The following is a 21288-nucleotide window of genomic DNA, read 5'->3' as shown; positions in this document are numbered from 1 at the left end:
TCTGAGATCAAGTGTGTCCAGTATTTTTTTTAAATCATCTGGTAACCCTACTAACAACATACAGTACACATTTGATTCACTGTAGCCATGAGCAGTCCCATTAAGGGGGGGCATAGATCAGCATTCATGTTGAGCTCCCCATTAGGCCCTGGCCCAAGAACCTACTGATCCAACCAGGCGACCAAATTCAGAAATTAATCCTGATCACCTGCCGCATGGGGCTTATTCACTAAGAAGCAGCAGTAGGTCCAATAGTCCATCAATGGGCAGTCAACTGCAGGTTCAGAACTTAAGTACGCAGTTTAAAAAAAACTCCAATGGAAATCAACTGGATTATACGTTTGCATAAAGTGAAGCACATGAGTAGCCGTCTGCAGGACTGCAGCCGTTTTCTGGGATTTTTCTTTATAGAAGATGGAAGGGAAGAAAACATACAGAAGCAGCAAGAGAAGAGCAGAGAACTAAAAACAGAGACATGGCAAACAGAAGGACAGGGATAATGGTGTACACTAAAGGAGTTTTTTAAGATGGTCTTCTGTTATATTACTAATAATACTAGTGTTCTTCCATAGCTAAGGCTAAAGCCTTCCATTATACTGCACTGTGAAATTTCACATGCAAAAAATTATGCCAAGATAGATTTTTTTCTGGAAAGTTTGATGTAAATTGGAAAAGACACTTTGAAGATAGAGTTTTAAAAATTGAGGTGATTTCACTTCTTGAGTATTATCCCACATTTGTTCTAGAGCATAACTTAGAAGAAAAACCAAGAGACTCCCCAGGTTGTTTTAATCTGTTGGTTTAGGTGAGGACAGGTGCATTTGGCTAGTTACAGGCAGGTTGCCTTAGTTATTAAACTCAGTTTCTCTGTACTTTATAGGTCCCTGTGTTCTTAAACACCATATATAGTACTCAAAGCAAGTCCCATATATTTTGCATAGGTCCATGTAAATGGCCACAATGAAGAAAATAACAAAGGGCTAAAGCTACATGAAGTTGGGAGCCATTGTTGGGAGTGGGGGAAGGAGAAAGAGTCCTTTGGCAGTTTTCAAGATCCTCCTGTCACCAAGGAATCTGTGAACATTTTTCAAAATTCAAGGCAATTCTTTGTAAAAATAACTGAAGCAGACACAAGGATGAAACTATCTAGGACAGAGCTACTCAACTTTGAAAGCTCCGGGGGCCACAATGATACTCATAGTACTTGCTGAGGGCTGCAACTTAAGTGTGGTTGCATATACATGCAAATATATATGCAAATATATTATTTCACTCTTAATATAAAGATTAAGGCAAGACTATACAACACGCAGGCCCTGTTTAAGTCACTTCTGCTGATATTAATAAAATGCAATATTTACCTGATTTCCGCCCACATGACAGCACTTTTAATGAGCAATAACAGTCCAGGAATTTAACTACTAAAATGCAGATCAACAGAAGGCCATTATATTGATGTGCCATTATGGAGTATGTTCCCAGTGGAGGCCATGTTCAAAGAATCCCACCCACGGGCCGCATGTTGAGCGCTGTGTAAACCCAAACCGCACTGTGGGCCACAAAAAAAACAGGCTGCAGGTTGCATGTGGCCCATGGTCCACGTGTTGAGTATCCCTGATCTACGAGTTACTTAAAGGAGCAAGGGGGGGGAGACAGTATGAGAGGGGAGAAAGAAAAAAAAAACAGCTATGCCATCCTAACCTTCCTGAGAATGCTCCCAATCCAGCGGAGGGCAAAAGGGCCTCTGTGGGGTGGATCCAGCTCATGCAGGCCCTGCCACTCCCCTGCCCCCAGGCCAATTAGAGCCTGGGGGCAGGGGAGCACATGAAGCTTCCTCCTGTCCTTCCAGGAGCACGTGGCGCTTTGAAGCACCATGTAGTAATCGCAGGGTGGGAGGACACGTCATGAGCTCCTCTGCCTTCAAGCCCTGATTGGCCTGGGCACAGGGGAGCTGCATGAAGTTTCCTCCGCCCTCCCCCCAGCCTGCGAGGAGTGCGTGGCACTTCAAAGTGCCATACACTTGCACTGGGTGGGGGCAGAGCAAAGGACGGTTCACACAGCTCCCCCGCCCTCAGGCCCTGATTGGCCTGGGGGTTGGGAGAACATGCAAAGCCTCCTTCTGCACTGCAAGGAGCACAGAAATGCCATGTTCTCCCGGTGGGGGGGGGGAGTAAGGCGGGAGGAGGCTTCGCGCACTCCCCAACCCCCAAGCCCTGATTGGCCTGGGGGTGCGGGAGAGTGCGAAGCCTCTTCCCACCCTGCCAGGGGAATGGGTGCCTAGTGGGAAGGGATGGGCAAAGGGTCTTCCCAACCACCAGACCAATCATTGTCGGGGAATTGGGAAGTCCAGAAGCATCCTGACCCCACCCCTTCTGGGGCAGCCTAGGGCCACTTCAAAAATTTTAAAGTAGTCCTCAGACAAAAATTATTGCCCAACCCTGACCTAATCACTAGTTGCCCTCATAGACAAACTCTGTTCTCTTTGCACTGCAGGACAAAGTATGAAGACCAGAGTCTAATCAGCTGTCTCTAGGCCCATGCTCCTCTTGAAGGCCAAAAAATAATTTATGTAGTTTGTACCTCAAGGTAGCAGGTAACCACACTTAGAAAGCCATGAACTCCAGAGCACAAAGCAAATTAAGTGGATTTAAGTTGTCAGCAGGAACAGGCTGCAGCCTTGTTACAGTCCTTATCAATATCTCCTTCATTAGTAAAGATGTAATTGATGCAGCTCTATTTTATACATAATGTGAAACAAGGATATGAGATGGTAGGATCACGAGGGACAGTCAGAGTTCTTTAGGTGACCTTCTTGGATAAGCATAGTCTTGTTTTTCATTATTCTTATAGTATAAACTTAACACTGAGTTTCAAGGCTTACACTTGGCTTTTGTTGATTTGTAGAAAAAACATTGGTTCTCAAGATGTTTTCCCTACAAAAATAATTCATATCTACCGCACATGTTTGGTTTGTGAAGATAGTAAATTCACACACAGTCTTGTAGGGAAAGCTCTGTAATTTTCTATATTAAGGGAGACAACCAAAACTCACTTGACCTTCACTCTCCTCATTCATTATGTTACCAGGAACCTACCATAGAATTGTATAACTGGAAGAACAAAAATGTAAATAAAAACCATTTTCTCAAAGGAAGAAATGTTGGTTTGTCTCTAAGCACTGCCTCAATTACTGTGGAATAAGAATAGCTGCGAACCAAATGCAATATAAACCATTTGCCATTGTGCATTTGCGATTATGAAACATAATAAGCTGAAGATTAGCCACACACTATACTTCAACAGGTAAATCCCATCTCTGGATAGCCAGCTATTTGAAAGTAAAAAACAAAACAAAAAAACAAAAAACCTTACCTCATGTTTTGAAACAAGATTAGGGACAACCCAGGAGACATTGGGAGATGGCACTCCAGTAGCCTCGCAGTACAGTGTAGCACTCCTTCCTTCCACAACAGTAAAGTTATAAACACTCAAGTTTGCTGTGGGTAAGCCTGTGACACAAGCAAAAAAAAAAAGTGTTTGTCATAGTAATAGGATAGATATTCAAACGAGCTGTTTCCCTCTTTGAGAAGAGCCTATATGTAATTGAAAACTGCTCTCTCAGCTAATCAGAGATTCATTGAGGTCAGATACTCTTTGGGGGGCAAAATGCAAAGATCACTTTTGGAAATACATAGGTACCACCATCTTTCAGCACGAGTGAGTGACTGTGTGCTTTTACTCCACTCCACCAATCCAGAATATTTTAATTCGTTTTCAGGTGCCTTAAGATATTGACAAGGGAAACATTTTCAAAAGGTAGAAAAGACAGCCAGATGCCTATCTTAGAAAATCTCTCCATTCTAGAGGGAAAATAAGATACTACTTACTTTTCTCACTTGTAATTGTTACAATAAAATTTTCCTTTTGCCTAATTAACACTGTGGTAGTATTCCTTCTGCGCTTTGAGCCATATATGTACTAAAGTGAAAATCTAGCCTACAACATCATGCAGGGTAGGTGAGGAAAGAGTCCCACAAACAATGGAATCAGAGTGGCTCCAGTCCACAAAGTCATTATCCTCCCCCCTCTCCCCCCCCCCCCCCACACACATAATCCAGTGATAGAAATATCCAGATCTTGAGATAAACTGAATAAGAAGGGCAAGAGCTATGAGATTGGCATGACAAGGGAATGAAGAGGCACATCTGGAGCAGCTCAAACTATTCAAGTCCTCTGCTCCTTAACTGTTTCCAGGGCATTTCTAGGATACTTCAGCCACAGAATTAAACGAACTCCCTGTATCATTTGCTAGATAGCAGCTCTACCTTCTGTTTGGATCAGGGCTGACCCAAGAATCAGGCAGCTGAAACCTGATATCTCATCCTTTTCACCACACCTGCACTGGGTGGTGCTCTGGTGTTGGAGAGAATCTATGCTGGAGCAAATTTTCAGAAGAGTTCAGCTCTTTGCTGCATTTTAGGCACCCAAATGAAGTGGTCAGATTTTTGGTAGAGCTCAACTCCCAGAACAATAGATGATGTCATGTTCTGAGGAATTTTGAAAACCTAAACATTTCATTTAGGAGCCTAAACTCTTTTAAAAATATGGTCAGCAGCATATTAGGCCAAAAAAAATCAACTTTTTTCAGGTACATGAGACATGACAAGTATGTTTTTCTCTGCTTCAAAACTATATTTTTTGCACTGACAATAAGCAGAATGCTGAAAGCACATGAGCTTTGTTATGGGATGTTGAGCCTTCTCTACTGTAGAAAGATAACTTTAGCTTTGTCCTCACTGTGACTCAATTCAGCAGCAATCTTAGACCTGTTTTGTTAGCAATTTATCATCTCAAATATTCTGCACAGCAAAACAGCAGTGTTAGACATTTATTGTTTTGCAATGAGTTTTCTTTTTCTGCAACAGAGCTTCTATCTACATTTTTTTAAATTAGGGTGGAGCAGTTTCTATCATGTACTTGCTAGTTTACAAGTTTAGCAAGGTGAATTTATTTTATTATTAGAACACCCATACTTAGTCTCTTATATCAGATTTGTGTTCATTTTGGCACATTAATATGTTGGCCAGAAATGCAATAGAAACTATGTGTACTTGAAATACCACTTGAAGTTTAATTAGTTCAATAAAAATGAAATGAAAAGTCATAACAGAAAAGGGAAGACAAATTATTTTCCAAGCACTGCTTTCTTGACTAATAAGATTTGAAATCATCAGGAGTATACAATAACTGCTTAGGCAATTCTGCTAGTGCTTTAAGCAGTACTGTAATATGATTCTGATTATAGGCATCATGAATTTCTTCTATTATGACCACTCTGTAAATCATACATTGAAGTTTATTGAAACAGAGCTACATGGCTGTAGCCCTTGATGCAGTAATCTGTTAACAAAGGTGACCATCTGCTTTTGCTTGCCATGACTTCAAACCTCAGTGGTGATTGTCATCCAGCCAGGCAGGAAACTAGACTAATTCTACAGAACATTTAGATATTAATTATGTTGGATAGGGACCATGAAGAAGAACTAATGAAATAATTTACCGCATGCAGACACCCTCACACACCACTTCTTAAAACTATTTGACTCCTGTGGTCATACCTAATTCCAGGAAAGAATTTTAACCATCAAGGCTATTCTAATTCAAAGCCAACTTCTTCCTCGCAGTAATCTTCTCTAGACAAGACCTGCTAACATCTCTTATGCTAAATTAAAACTACTCAAAAAGTGTGTCACTGGTGGAGTTCACACAGCTTCTAAGACACAAAGCTTCATGTGAACCCTATCACATAAGCCAAAAAAAAATTCAAAGTGTTTACCATTTATTGCATTTCTTGGATTTCCATTAAAATTTCAAGATAGCTTCTTCTAATGCTTTTTAATTATTGAACTGAGTTAAAGTCAAATGGTATTATTGGTCCTGGTTCCCTGATCGACGGGACCTAACTCTACTTACATGTGAAGGTCATCAGAGGTCATAGTGGCTCCATTTCTCAAAGGGAAATGGCTGAATTGTGTGTGCTGTGCTCATAGACTTTAAGGTCAGAAGGGTCCATTATGATCATCTAGTCTGACCCCCTGCACAGTGCAGGCCACAGAATCTCACCCACCCCTCTTAGAATAATCCTCTCACCTATATCTTAGATATTGAAGCCTTCAAATACTTTGAAGGCCCCAAGATGCAGAGAATCCTCCAGCTGTGATCTGTGCCCCATGCTACAGAGGAAGGTGAAAAACCAGCTCAAACCAGCACTAGAGGAATATCCTAGTTTATCTTATTATTTTGCCAGAGTGTTGAAGTTTCCTTAGCAACTGACTACATGGGCTTATAGAAATCCTTGAGGTAGAAAGTGCTGCAGCAGTATTGATCACAATATTAGTGAGAGGTACACTTTTGTCATATTCCCCATCTAGCCCCAGAAGCCAGGCAGGAATTATTTAAAAGGAGAATTGTGATTTTTGGGCCACCTTTTTTATTTAAATGAATATTCCATTTTGGGAGGGAGGGGGCAGTTATGAGACATGGAAAACAGAAGTTCCTGATCGTTCTTCTTTTGACTATTTATTATTTGATAGAGATATAACATGTGCCCTCTAATTAACCCCAGCTATTCATAAAAAATTAGAAGGTCTAAAGTAGCTGTTACTAGTCAAAAAAAGAGAGATCTTGGAGTCATCGTGGATAGTTCTCTGAAAACATCTGCTCAACGTGCAGCAGCAATCAAAAAATAAAAGCCAACAGAATGACAGAAACCATTAGGAAAGTGATAGATAAGACAGAAAAGGTCGTAATGCCACTTTATAAATCTATGGTACTCCCACATCTTGAAAACCATGTTCAGATCTGGATACCCCATTTCAAAAAAAGATATATTAGAACTGGAAAAAGTACAGAAAAGGGCAATTAAAATGATTAGGGCTGTGGAACCACTTCCATATGAGGAGAAATTTAAAGACTGACTTTTCAGCTTGGAAAAAGAGATGACTAATGGAGGAAACAACAGAGGTCTATACACTCTTGACTGGTGGGAAGGAAGTGAATAAGGAAATTTTTATTTACTCCTTCACATAAGATATGGACTAGGGGACACCTGATGAAATTAACAGAGTGCAAAGCAACAAATGGGCCCCTACACATGCAAAAGCCATGCCCGCACAGTCATGGTCTGCCTGACATTTGGGTGGCGTTGTGATTGTGCTGTTGGCTGCACTGATGGACGTTCTCTTCAGGCACAGCCAAGGTTTCCACCTGCCCGACTGGCTGAGTGACCTACTGTCTAATCACACAGACCCAAAGATCCTTGTCCCACCTACTGCTCTGCTTCTTCCCCGAGGCCATGATCCTGTCCTATTCCTTCTCCAAGGCCTTGTTCCCTGCTCATTCCATCCCCTCTCCCTCCATTACTCACTCTACCAGACTCTCACTCACTTTCACCAGGTTGGGGCCACGGTTTGGTGTGCAGGAGGAGGTGAGATGTGCAGGATCCGTTAGGGAGTTGGGATGCAGGAGGGTGCAGAGCGCAGGCTCTGAGCTGGGGCAGGAGGTTGGGGTGCAGGAGGAGGCCAGGGGTCAGCACTTACAACTAGCAGCTCCCAAAGCCACCATCACACCCCTTTGGCAGCAGCTCCTGGGGGGACTGTGGAGCATCCACATGCTACTGCCTATAGGCAACACTGGCCACACATCCTCAGCCAATGGGAACTGTGGAGTTGGTGCTTGGAGTATGGGGGGTGGTCTCCCCATGCTCCCCCTAGGCCACAGGGATGGTGCTGGCCACTTCTGGGAGTGAAGGCCAGCAGCAAGCTGCCTTAGCCTTGCTTCATCACCAGCAGTGGTGACCAGGCCACACCAAGCCCTTTTTAATCACCCGGACCCTGGGCAAATTCCCTCTTTGGCTACATCTAGGACTGCTTTCCTCTTCCAAACGAGGAAATGCAATGAGGAAAGAGGAAATGCAAATGAAACACTGTTTAGCATTTTCTCGCACTTCATTTGCATATCCTCTTCCAATCATTTTTTCAGAAGAGGTTTTTTCGAAAAAAGAAAAGCAGTCCAGATGGGTTTTTCCACACAAAAAAACCCTTTTTTGAAAGATCCCTTCTTCCTCAAAAAATGAGGTTTACAGGGTTCTTTCGAAAAAGGGAGGGGTTTTTTTGGTCCAAAAAACCCTATCTAGACTCCTTTTTTTGAAACTTCTTCCAAAAAAAGGATTGGAAGATGATATGCAAATGAAGCATGAGAAAATACTAATCGGCGTTTCATTTGCACTTCCTCTTTCCTCATTTACATTTCCTCTTTTAGAAGAGGAAAGCAGTCTAGACGTAGCCTTAGCCTCTGCCCATCAGTAGGCCTGTGGTCCGGGATTGCTAAACATAATTTTAAAATACAAATGTAGAATAAAAAGTAAGAGTGAAATATCTAAATTTTCACTGAATTAGCATAAAGCTAAATCATAGTAAACTTTTATTCAGGACTAATTATATCCTTTTACTGGTCTACACAGTTCTAATTTAATAGATTTAATTTAACAATTAAGCTCATGAGGTTTTTAATGTTTATTTAAAAGACATATGCACAAGAGCTTTCCTTTGCCCTTTCTTATCAGTTCTAACATGATATACTGTTTCCCTAGAGCAAATGCTTTGTGCCCATAAAGAATACAGCACCTAGAGTAATTGTATAACTTGGAATTATGTAATATGTACATAATAACTAAGCAATTTTAGCTGTAATACTGTTCAGTATATGAAAAAAGTTGTCTGTGCAATATATTCAAGGTAATAAAAAAAACCTTTACTCTGGCAGATAGTTTTCAGATTACATGTTATCAGAACACACCTTCAATTCATTACAAGCACACGTGGGCACAACTGACTTTGGCACCACTTATGTGAACAGTTCTAAGCCCTGGCTATATCCTATACAAAATTCTTGAATAGCAAAACTAATTGGAACACTATTTACCTCCATAGGCTCTGTTAGTGTACATTTATTATCTGAAGCCACATTACAGATGGACAAATTCTAGTGGTGCAGAAACCTTGGGAATGGAGGTACTCATGACTGTGAAATGTTTCTAACTCTGAACTCCAGGTGCCAACTCCACGGAAAAAAAAATGGGGTGCTCAGCACCCACCAGCAGCCCCACGGATCAGCACTTCCCTCTACCCCCAGCACCTCCTGTCCCACACATTCAGCTATTTAAGGACAGGAAGAGGTCAGGAGAGAAGATGGAATGGGGTGAGTTCTGGACTGGAACAGAGGCAGGAAAATGTAGCGTGGTGGGAGGGCTTGGAGAGAGGGTTCAAATGGAAGCAAGGCCTGGAACAGAGAGAAGCTGATGGGGGAATCTCTGTTGCTGCCTGCTACGGGGCTCCAAATGATGCACGTGGTTAATTGCTCAATGCATAACTCTGGGTGTTCATAACACTGAGGATCTGCTGTTCGACAGCCATGCAGTCCATCGCTCTACAGGGCAAAGCAAGCACTTCAACAACAGCAGAAACAAATACTTTGGTTGCAATTTTCAAAGATGCCTTGGGGATTGTGTCACAACTGCCAATGAAATTAAGGGATTGCATGCAGCTAAATCTTTCGGTCAGCCTTGAAATTCATAGTTATGGTACTTAGCACTCATATTGCATACACAATGTACGTGGGCATAGTGTTTTTAAGGTGATAGCCTTACGTGACTAAAGTCGATGGTAAAACTTATACTGACTACATAACAAATACATATTGGAACCTGAACTCCCACTGAAATCAACCAGAGATTTGTTCATTTAAAGTCTGCAGCCCTTAGTCTAAAATCAGACCAGGATGATGTTAGGCACAAAAGATGATCTTTAACAATTGATTTCTGATGCACCAAGTTTCTTACCAAGTTAGAGATTTGAATTTAGATCTTAATGTCTGAGATGGGGAAAAAAAATTTCCATAACTACCCTTCTAGCCAGGGTAAGAGCAGAGATGATGGGTTTCAAGAGCCTGAGATGTGGAGGGAACCCCAGAAGTTTGAGTACTAAGAGCGAGAAAATGAGGGTTACTCGGAGCTCTGAGAAGGACTATCCCTCAGCATACCAACAAAGAATGTTTCTTGTGATAAGAACAGACATTTTGTTGGGCAGAAGGGGAGAAAACGGTCACCCAGAGCTTCTCACACAGGCCAATTTATATCTGACTTTCATAAGGGTTTTTTTAGTACTTAGCTGGAATCTCTTCAACCATCTTCTCAATACAACTCTGTCACAAACTGATGAGCTTAATATGGAGAACAATAATAATTTATTATGTTTTTAAACTTATGACATTTTACTATCCTCTTCTTTACCAATATTCTCTACAATTCAGGAGGTACAGTAACCCAAAGCAAGCCTCGCTCACAAGTTTCCAAAGCAATCCAAGGCTTCTCACTGCATTCTTCATGCTGACAGGGAGAATCCCCTCCAGTGTGAGTATATAGTTTGTTTTTATGCACAGCACCAACAGCAAACTTGCTATTCATTTTATCCAGCCAATCATATTGTTTGGTGGATGGATGTGGGCTTGGCAAGATGAGAGAATATGGCTCCTCTAATAACAACGTAAATTTCCTGGCTGAGAATTAGAAAATATAAAGAAAAATAGGTCTACAAAAATGAACATCTTTGTAGGATAAATTCAGTCAAACTCTGGCCAGCTTCCAGAACACAAGGATGCTAAAAATCCTGAAAAAAATGATATATGTACACACATACATACTTACAGTTTTCATGGGCTTAAAATCAAGACAAGGATTGTTGTTTTCTTTCCTGAATTAGGGCATAAATCTGGGAATGGTTGATAACATGATGCACCTGCTGTGTTGCATTTAGCAACCAGCTGCAGCCAAGAAACTGTGATCCAAATTCTGCCATGGGGTAAATGGGTACATTTCCAATTAAGTCAACAGAATTACCATGAGGGAGTCAGCTCTGTGGTGCTTCTATAGCACTGAAAGCAAAATACCCCATAAGATTAGATGCAAAGCATTATTAGTTACACAAAATAAAAAGCATGATTTCCTTTCCTCCTCCACCCTTTGTGGCTGCAAAATCCCACCTTTGCTCACATTTAAAGGTTCAAAAGAGCCTTTCCCAGAGCTACTTCCAAGGAGACAGTCACATTCATTTTGCGGGAGAGCTTCACAGCAAGGTCAGACAGACCAAAGCACTCAGTGCTGCTGTCAGCAATCTCTCCACCTCACTGCTACAAAGCAATCACATGAATTCAATGCAACTGAGCTGGGCAAAGCAGACACAAGCCTTCACAGGTGAATCAAGACCTCTGCTAACAATTTTAATGGAAGCTAATGAGGGCTGGATTGATGGAGTGCAAATCTCTGGCAAAGGACTTCTTGTACAATAGTTACTATTTAAAAAACACATTTAGTATGGAGCAATAAATGTTCATTGTGCTCTACCTGCAGTATTTGCTGTTCCTATCATTAGGAATACTGAAAACACAGCAGTAAAGTCAAACATCAATATGAGAAACATGGAGCTTTTGAACTCTTTAGGTCTGAGGAAGAGGACCAAGCAAAATGTTTGGAATCAGAAGAATCTCACACTCTGGATATCAAGTATGTATATTCCTCATGGCAAAATCCTGACCCAGACTCCATTTTGTAAGGAGTTAAGAGAGTCATTTCTTTAGACTTTTGGAAAGGAGGTAGTATCAGTCTTTATCTAGTTACATTACAAAGATGAAATAATAATGACAATAATAATGAATCATTAATATTAGCTAACTCTTACAGAGAACTTTTCATCACATCTCAAATGGATTATAAAGGGAATAAGTATCATCACTGTACAGGTGGAGAGCTGGCAGCACAAAGGTTAAGTGACTTGCCCAAGGCCACCCATCAATCTTGTTGTTGAACAAGGAATATAACCCAGATCTCTGAAGTCCCAATCCAGTGCACTACCCAGTAGAAGACTCTACTGTCCCTGCTTCCTCTAAATATTCCTATTTCTTTTTTCTATGTCTATTATAAAATATTTCCCTTTCAAAGTAACTAGGAGACAAAGTCACAACTGTAACATGGAGTGTTGTTTTTAAATTATGAGCAAATTTTCAACAGTGCATGTACAAAATATGTATTTACTGTTGCTTTCACACAACCCCTAATAGGCCCAGATATATACGTTTGTGCATGAGAATAATCTGGATCTGCATATATGCATCACAATATGTGCACAAGTGAGGTACATGCACTTTTGAAAGATATATTCTCTCCCTCCCTCCCAACCAGAAGCTTCACAGATAAATTATGGCCATCAACTCGCTTATTTTCATTTATAAAGTTCTTAATAATGAAAAATGTGTTAATTACAGTCAGTGGCATGAGAAAACAGTAACTCAACTTCTGAGTTACAATGTAATCCCTGCTTCTGTCAAAACTCTCATACAAACCATTATTCATCTGATCTTGATCACAGATAAGAACTAAACTCAGTACCAAGAGAATAAAAATAGGTTGTCAGCATACATCATCCACAATAGCTATTACTTGGAGCCAAAGTAAATAATGCAGAAGAAAGAGTGAATGAATATTCTGACAGGTAATACAGAGAGAATGTTTATGACTCTTTTAAAAAAAAAGCCCACTATAGTTTTGCTTGTTATGTTCTAATTTTGTCAGCCTTATCTGTGACGTTTGATAATGGAAAGGATTTCAATGCCCATTGGATTATGCTTTTCCTACTATAGTAGACTTCCGATAATCTGGCACCTTTGGGATCCAGGGGGTGCCGGATTATCGGATATGCCTGAGTATCAGGAGGTACTCCAGCGGGAGGCTGTGACGGGTCTGCCGGGACCTGCACTGCAACCTGCGGGGGTGGGGAGTGGGGTCAGTGGGGAATGGCGCAGCGAGGGGCGAACCCTCCGCAGTTTTGCAGAGAGGCAGGGGAAGCCCCGTGCAGCTGCCGGCGACAGGCCAGCCGGGGATGCAAGCGGCAGCAGCAGACTTGGGGAAGCGGCAGGGCAGAGCAGCTGGGGTCCATGCATGGAGAGCGCACGGCGGCTCAGCTGAGCGGTGCAGAAGTCAGCCAAGCGCCAGGGTGGTAGGCAACAGCGCTGCCCAGAGGGAACTGCCAGCGGGCGGGGCCTGGATGAACGTGCATCTCTGACATCAGGAAAGGGCGCTGGATTCAAAAGGAGGAAAGCGGAGCAGACACAGAGGATGTGGAGGAGACAGAGAGGAGAACGGAGGAGGTGGAGGACAGCGAGCGAGAGAGAGACAGTGAGAGAGACGCAGCAGGAGGAGGAGAAGAGAAACACAGAGTGAGAGGCGGGAGGGGGAGAAGAGAAAGAGAGATGGAGAGAGAGGTAGGAGGTGGACTAGAGCTGAGAGAGAGAGAGGGCGAGGCAGTAGGAGGAGAAGAGAGAGAGAGGCCGATTTCGCCGCTTGCTCCCGCACAGCGGCCCGGCTGAGCAGCGCAGAAGTCAGCCGAGCACCACGGCGGGAGGCAAAGGGAGGCGGGGTGGTGACGTACATGCCCCTGGACAAGCGTGCATCTCTGACAGAGACAGAGGAGTGCGGAGAGACAGTGATTGGCAGTAGGGGAAGAAGAGAAAGAGAGAGAGGCAGAAGGCAGAGGAGAGCTGAGAGAGGGAGGGGAGGCAGTAGGAGGAAGAGAGTGAGAGAAAGAGACATGGAGTGCGAAACTGGAGGCTCAGGAGAGAAGCCCAACATGGAAGAGAGACCTGAAAATCCCATCTTATGACGGGCTAATTGGCTAGTTTAAACAAATAATCATGCCAATCTTTCAATCTGTCTTCATTTTCTCCCTAGCAGCTGAAATCCATGTCTCCCACTCTGTTCCCCACAAAACTCTCTAACTTGGTATACTTTATATTTATCTACTTCCAGAATAGAAATCCATCACAACAGCCATATCTGCAGTCTGGTGTCAGGGGAGCTGGCAGCCTTACCAGGCCAATAGCTGCAGGGCAGAAGGGGGGCGGGGGGACAGTTCCATGCTCCCTGAAGGGGTGAGGCCTCAGGCACAGGGTCAAGGAGCAGTCAGCCCTCACCACTGCCCAGACTGCAGCACGTCACTCCACCCTACAACCCTCAGCATTGGCTGAGCTCACTGCCTAACTCGCTGACAGCAATTGAAATGGCCCAGGACTCCAGATGCCAGGCCCTTTTGAATCACCAGGCCCCAGGGCAATTGCTCCCTTTGCTCCCCTCCCCTGTGTGCAGGCCTGTCTGGAGTAAAGCCTGCATGAGTCTAATTTATTTAGTATCAGAGGGGTAGTCGTATTAGTCTGGATCTGCAAAAGCGACAAGGAGTCCTGTAACACCTTAGGGTATGTCTACACTAGCCCCCTAGTTCAAAATAGGGAGGCTAATGTAGGCATTCGAAGTTGCAAAGGAAGCCCGGGATTGAAATATCCTGGGCTTTATTTGCATCTTCTCGTCTGGTTGCCATTTTTAAATTCCACTAGTCCGAAGTAACTGCCCACGGCTACACGTGGCAGTGAAACAGCAATTGGAACTAAGTCCTTAGTTCGAATTAACTGTTACTCCTCATTGCATATACAAACTACTGGACATGATTTTCCTGGACACAACAAGAAATAAGCAAACAATAGATCATAATTGCAAACAGGGAGCAGCACCTTCTAAAAGTCTGTCAGCTACATAATACAAGTTAACACGCAAATCCCAACCCCTGCTGGAAGATTTACAATACTATGTACAAGGGAAAAGAGTCAGCCCCTTCTGCATATGAAAACAAAAATCCTATTATTTAGATAAGGTTTGGACCCTGATTTGTTCTCATTTAGACAAGCTGTCCTTGAATGACAGGCAGTATCCATGCTCAAATACCCACTTTGCCTACACATCTGTGATATCTCTCTTATAACAGTTCAGGGCAATGACACCTGTACTTTCCTTCTGTCATCCCTCAAGGGCATCCATGCGAGGCTCCCAGCTCTTCAGCTGTCACCACACTTGGATAGAGCTCTGCATTTCTCTCACTCCCAACTGGGGGTTTTCTAGACTGCACAGGAACCCACTTGTACTGTGCTGTCCAAACAGGCCAGCCTCTGTACTTTGCTTTTTCTTCACAAACTGTGAACACAGACATCTCCAGCAGTTATGCCACACAACTCTTTATATGCAAGCATATTTATTCTGAAGGTGAAAGCATTACAGAAAAAAATAATTGAAATAATAAAAGGACCTACAGTCCTACTAAGAAGTTTGCCAGAGATCACCCCAGGTCCAAATTTGGACTCTAGTGGTTGTCAGTCCTTCCAACCTCTCCCAGAATGGATTGAGACCTCCTTTAACAGAAGGCCCTGGCCATGTGCTGATCAAAAAGACAGCCTTGATCCAGTTTAAACTGGGTTATTTATTCATTAGTCCTTCTTTGTCTGTTGGTCTCTGGAGAATCTGCTTTGAACAAGCATAAGCAAGCCTCGCCAGGAAGATCTACTTATTTGGGGGAGTGACAACCTGGCTCATTTTCCTTTATCACCACCCACTCTTTTCAGTTACTACAGGAGTTGGGGTAGCCTTCCCTCATGCAGAAGAATACAGTCCTAGCTAAAGCATTCATTTAAAATAACAGATCCCAAAGATTCTGCAATATTGGGTTGCAATATTTGTTTCATACAGTCCACAAAGTGGTTACATACCATCCTTGTCCACAATAATACATAAACTCAATACCATTTGTCATTCAGGTTTTTGCAGGAAATTGCCATATCTGTCACATTTACAATATGTAAATTGGGCTTTTGCACTATGAAAATGTGGCCAAGAAGCTCTGGCTAGGGTACACAACCAGTGACAAGGAAAAATAATTGCTGTGAAGTGGCATGATATCTACTATATATTGAGAGACTTTGTCTGTCTGTTTCTTCAAGAACCTTACTCTACTTACGCTACACTGATGACATCTTCATCATATGGACCCACGGGAGAGAGAGCCTTGAAGAATTTCACAGGGATTTCAACAACTTCCACCCCACCATCAAACTCAGCCTGCATCAGACCACACAAGAGATCCACTTCCTTGACACTACAGTATAATTAAATGCTGGACAAATTTCCACACCCTATGCCGGAAACCTACTGACTGCTACACTTACTTTCATGCCTCTAGCTTCCACCCCAGATACATTTCTCAATCGGTTGTATACAGCCAAGCCCTAAGATACAACCAGATTTGCTCCATTCCTACAGACAGAGGCAAACACCTACAGAATCTATATAGAGCATTCTTAAAACTGAAATACCCACCCGGTGAAGTGAAAAAAACAGATCAACAAAGCCAAAAGAGTACCCAGACATGAACTACTTCAAGACAGGCCCAAAAGAGAAAACAACAGAATTCCACTTGTCATCACCTACGGTCCACAACTTAAACCCCTCCAACACATTATCAATAATCTACAACCTATCCTGGAAAATGATCCCCCATTATCAGAGGCCTTGGGGGAAAGGCAAGTTCTCGCCTACAGTCAACCCCCTAACCTGAAACAAATTCTTTCCAGTAACCACGCAACACACCTCCATCATAATCATCAAGGAACCCACCCCAGCAATCAGCCCCAGCGCCGACTCTGCCCACACATCTACACTAGCAATTTCATCACTGGACCCAACCACATCAGCCACCAAATCAGAAGCTCATTTAACTGCACATCCACTAATCCACTAAAGAAAATTGGCATGACCATATATACCAAAGTGATAAAATAAAAAAAAAGTGAACACATATAAAATTGACTAATCAGATTTTACAGTGGGGGTGGTGGTGAGGGGGGAAGGTTAGTGTCTGTGAGGTAATGATATTAGGGGTTCCACCCTGCCCCCCCCCTTCTAAAATCTGATTTGTCAATTTTAAATGTATTCACTTTTTTTTTTATTGTACAGGCAGTCCCCGGGTTACGTACAAGATAGGGACTGTAGGTTTGTTCTTAAGTTGAATTTGTATGTAAGTCGGAACTGGTACATATTGTAGGGGAAACTCTAGACAAACATTTCTCCAGAGCTCAGTTCTATTCTCCCACACCTCACTTCCCTCAGTCCTTTATTCTCAAGCTGAGGTGTCTGCTGAGAAAAGCTGCTCCGCGTCTCCCTGGTCTGCTGTGGGGGGCGCTAGCTTCGCATCTCCCTGGTCTGCTGGGGGGAAGCAGCTAGTGCGGGGTTGCCTCACCCCGTTTGTAAGTAGGGATCCGATGTAAGTCGGATCCATGTAACCCAGGGACTGCCTGTATCACTTTGGTATATATGGTTGTGCCAATTTTCTTCCACAAATTGATCTGAGGAAGTGGGTCTGGCCCACGAAAGCTCATCACCTAATAAACCATCTTGTTAGTCTTTAAAGTGCTGCATAGTCCTGTCTTTTGTTTCAGCTAGACCAGACTAACATGGCTGCAACTCTATCACTATTCACATATCATGTTCTCTAGACCTTTAATCATTCTTCTTGCTCTTCTCTGGACCTTCTCCAATTTCTCCACATCTTTCTTGAAATGTGGTGCTCAAAACTGGACACGATACTCCAACTGAGGCCTAATCAGTGCAGAGTAAAGTGGAAGAATGACTTCTCATATCTTGCTCACAACACTCCTAATAATGCAGCCCAGAATTATGTTTGCTTTTTTTGCAACAGAATCACACTGTTGACTCATATTTAGTTTGTAGGCCACTATGACCCTTAGATTCTTTTCTGCAGTACTCCTTCCTAGACAGTCACATTCCTAGAGAGGAGCAATAGCTCAGTGGTTTGAGCAGTGGCCTGTTAAATCCAGGGTTGTGAGTCCAATCCTTATGGAAGCCGTGTGGGGCAATAACGTGTCAGAATACTGTGTACAGATGTGGTTTCTTCACCTCAAAAATGATGTTTTGGCCTTGGAAAGGGTTCAGAAAAGGGAAACTAAAATGATTAGGAACGGGTCCCATATGAAGTAAGGTTAAAGCAACTGGGATTTTTCAGTTTAGAAAAGAGGAGACTGAGGGGGGATATGATAGAGGTACAGGCAGTCCCCGGGTTACATGGATCCAACTTACATTGGATCCCTACTTACGAACGGAGCTTTTCTCGCCACGGAGGACGCGGGTGGAGGGACTACCCAGACGCACCACGGTCCCGCCACCCGCGTCCTGCGCAGCGAGAAAAGCTGCTCCGCGTCTCCCTGGTCTGCTGGGGGGGACGCGGAGCAAAGCCGTGGAGGACGCGGGAGGCGGGACCGCAGCGCGTCTGGGCGGTCCCGCCGCCCGCATCCTCCATGGCGAGAAAAGCCGCTCCGCGTCTCCCTGGTCTGCTGGGGGGGGGGGGGGCGCAGCTAGACGCCTGGGGTAGAGCAGCTGGGGCGCTGCCGGTTGGTCCCCGCAGCACTGAAGTGTGGCGCTGCGGGGACCTACCCGGCAGCCCCCAGCTGCTCTGTCCCAGGCGTCCAGATTCAGCCGCTGTTGAAACTGATCAGCGGCTCATTCCAGGAAGCCCAGGGCAGAGCAGCTCTGCCTCAGGCTTCCTGTAGTCAGCCGCTGGTCAGTTTCAGCAGTGGCTGACTTGGGAACACCTGGGGCAGAGCAGCTGGGGTGCTGCCGGGTTGGTCCAGTAGCGCCGAGGAGCGGTGCTGCGGGACCAACCCAGCAGCACCCCAGCTGCTCTGCCCCAGGCGTGTCCGATTCAGCCGCTGCTGGTCAGTTTCAACAGCGGCTGAATCTGGACACCAGTTCCGACTTACATACAAATTCAACTTAAGAACAAACCTACAGTCCCTATCTTGTACGTAACCCGGAGACTGCCTGTATATAAAATCATGAGAGATGTGGAGAGGGCAGATAAAGAAAAGTTGTTTATTAGTTCCCATAATAGAAAAACTAGAGGACACCAAATGAAATTAATGGGTAGCAGGTTTAGAATTAATAAAAGAAAGTTCTTCTTCACATTGCATGTAGTCAACCTGTGGAACTCCTTGCCAGAGGAGGCTGTAAAGGCTAGGACTATAACAGAGTTTAAAGAGAAGCTAGATAATTTCATGGAGGTTAGGTCCATAAAAGGCTATTAGCCAGGGGATAGAAGTGGTGTCCTTTGCCTCTGTTGTCAGAGGCTGGAGAAGGATGGCAGGAGACAAATCGCTGATCATTGTCTTCGGTCCACCCTCTCTGGGGCACCTGGTGTTGGCCACTGTCGGCAGACAGGCTACTGGGCTAGATGGACCTTTGGTCTGACCCAGTACGGCCATTCTTATGGTCTTATGTTATGTTCTTATGTTATCCCATTTTGTATGTGTGAGACTGATTGTTCCTTCCTAAATGGAGTACTTTGCATTTGTCCTTATTCAACTTCATCCTATTTCCCTCAGATCATTTCTCTAGTTTGTCCAGATCATTTTGAATTATGACCGTATCCTCCAAAGTAGTTGCAACGCCTCCAAGCTTCGTATCATCTGCAAACTTAACAAGCGTACTCTCTATGCCAATATCTAAATAGTTGATGAAGATATTGAACAGAACTAGTCCCAAAACAAACCCCTGTGGAACCCCACTTGTTATGCCCTTCCAGCAGGACTGTGAACCATAAATAACTGTTCTCTGAAAATGGTTATCCAGCCAATTATGCGCCCACTTTACAATTGCCCCATTTAAGTTGTATTCGCCTAGTTTATTGATAAGAATATCAAATGAGCAAAATTTTACTCAGTTAGGTGACAATGTAGTTTACAAAGGCCTGTCCACTCACAACACTTACCAAAGTCAAAAGAAAGAGTAGGGGTAGTTAATTCCCACAAAGAGGAAGAAAACTGCAAAGAATTAATCAGCCCAAAAGTTAAATGCTCCCTAGAGTTAGATAACAACTAGCCTTTGTTAACTTAAATTTTGTTACTCATTAACAGACTAACTGCTTCAGAAAAATATCTGCAGGGGACAAAATTAATTATATGGTTTCAGATTTTAAAATGAGGAGCCACAACTCCAGCTACAATCTATGGAACTGTGGGTTTTATGAATCTTAAGTCCATGAAAACCTAAGCAATGTAAAACACATGTTAGAGAGATGCTGTTAAAATTGTTGCTCAATATAAGATTTCTTAAAAGAATTTCAGAATGGAGGTCGTGCTCATGGATGTTGTGATTTGTCTCCTTTAAGTATATCTGCTATATTCCTGGGAGAAGGCAGACTTAGCACTGATGAGTGTCTTGTTCCAAGTACAAAACCATGCTCTGGATTTGTGTTTGTAGTGTCACTCAAGGGAGTAAACTGCAATGCTGTATTAAGGTACTATTCACTAAATATTCTCTTAAAGCTAAAGAGAAATACAAATCTATCCATAATCAAGTAAGTTTAAGTTCCATGCACAAAAATCAACATCAGATCAAGCACATGAATAATTTGTGGTCCTGTGTTGATGTTAACACCCATTCTCCTCCAAAACATAGGCCTCTCAAATACAACCACCACAGACAGGGTCTCCAACCTTTCCATTAGAGGTACTGAAGGCCGAGTGCCCCTTTCTTCCTCCTTCTAACGTTGACCACTCGGAAGGGCTACCAGATAGGTCAATGACTCACCTGATTGTGCAAAGCCCTTTTATGTGGCAGGCAACACAGCTCCCACACACAGGGCATCACAGGCTGAGAAACAAATCCAAACTTTCTGCAGATACTCAATGACTCAGGAAAAGTCTCTCTTGTTGAGTTAAGGGCATCTCTAGTTACCAGAAGCAAAATACAGGACTATGTAGCACTTTAAAGACTAGCAAGATGGTTTATTAGATGATGAGCTTTCGTGGGCCAGACCCACTTCCTCAGATCAAACAGTGGAAGAAAATAGTCACAACCATATATACCAAAGGATACAATTTAAAAAAATGAACACATATGAAAAGGACAAATCAAATTTCAGAACAGAAGAGGGATGCGGGAGGAGGGAGGAGGGAGGGGGGCGGAAGGTAAATGTCTGTGGGCTAATGATATTAGAGGTGATAATTGGGGAAGCTATCTTTGTGACTATATCCCATTACAAAGATAGCTTCCCCAATTATCACCTCTAATGTCATTAGCCCACAGACATTTACCTTCCGCCCCCCCCTCCCCTGCATCCCTCTTCTGTTCTGAAATTTGATTTGTCCTTTTCATATGTGTTCATTTTTTTAAATTGTATCCTTTGGTATATATGGTTGTGACTATTTTCTTCCACTATTTGATCTGAGGAAGTGGGTCTGGCCCACGAAAGCTCATCATCTAATAAAGCATCTTGTTAGTCTTTAAAG

At 43.2% G+C, this 21288-nt stretch overlaps 1 protein-coding gene across 3 annotated transcripts in view; it reads right to left on the bottom strand.

Annotated features, from left to right (window-relative positions):
• Window positions 1–21288, bottom strand: part of NTRK2 (neurotrophic receptor tyrosine kinase 2) — a 286834-nt gene that overhangs the window by 225839 nt on the left and 39707 nt on the right. For all 3 annotated transcript variants that reach the window (XM_075931774.2, XM_075931775.2, XM_089779251.1), the window contains one exon: window positions 3373–3509. In XM_075931774.2, coding sequence (XP_075787889.1) covers window positions 3373–3509 — 137 coding nt within the window. The remainder of the gene's footprint in view (window positions 1–3372; window positions 3510–21288) is intronic.

This window comes from Pelodiscus sinensis, chromosome 6 (genome assembly GCF_052426305.1).
Source record: "Pelodiscus sinensis isolate ZL-2025 chromosome 6, ASM5242630v1, whole genome shotgun sequence".
NCBI classification, from domain to species: Eukaryota; Metazoa; Chordata; order Testudines; family Trionychidae; genus Pelodiscus; species Pelodiscus sinensis.
The sequence above is the reverse complement of the archived record's forward strand: the minus strand, read 5'-3'. Positions and strand labels throughout refer to the sequence as shown.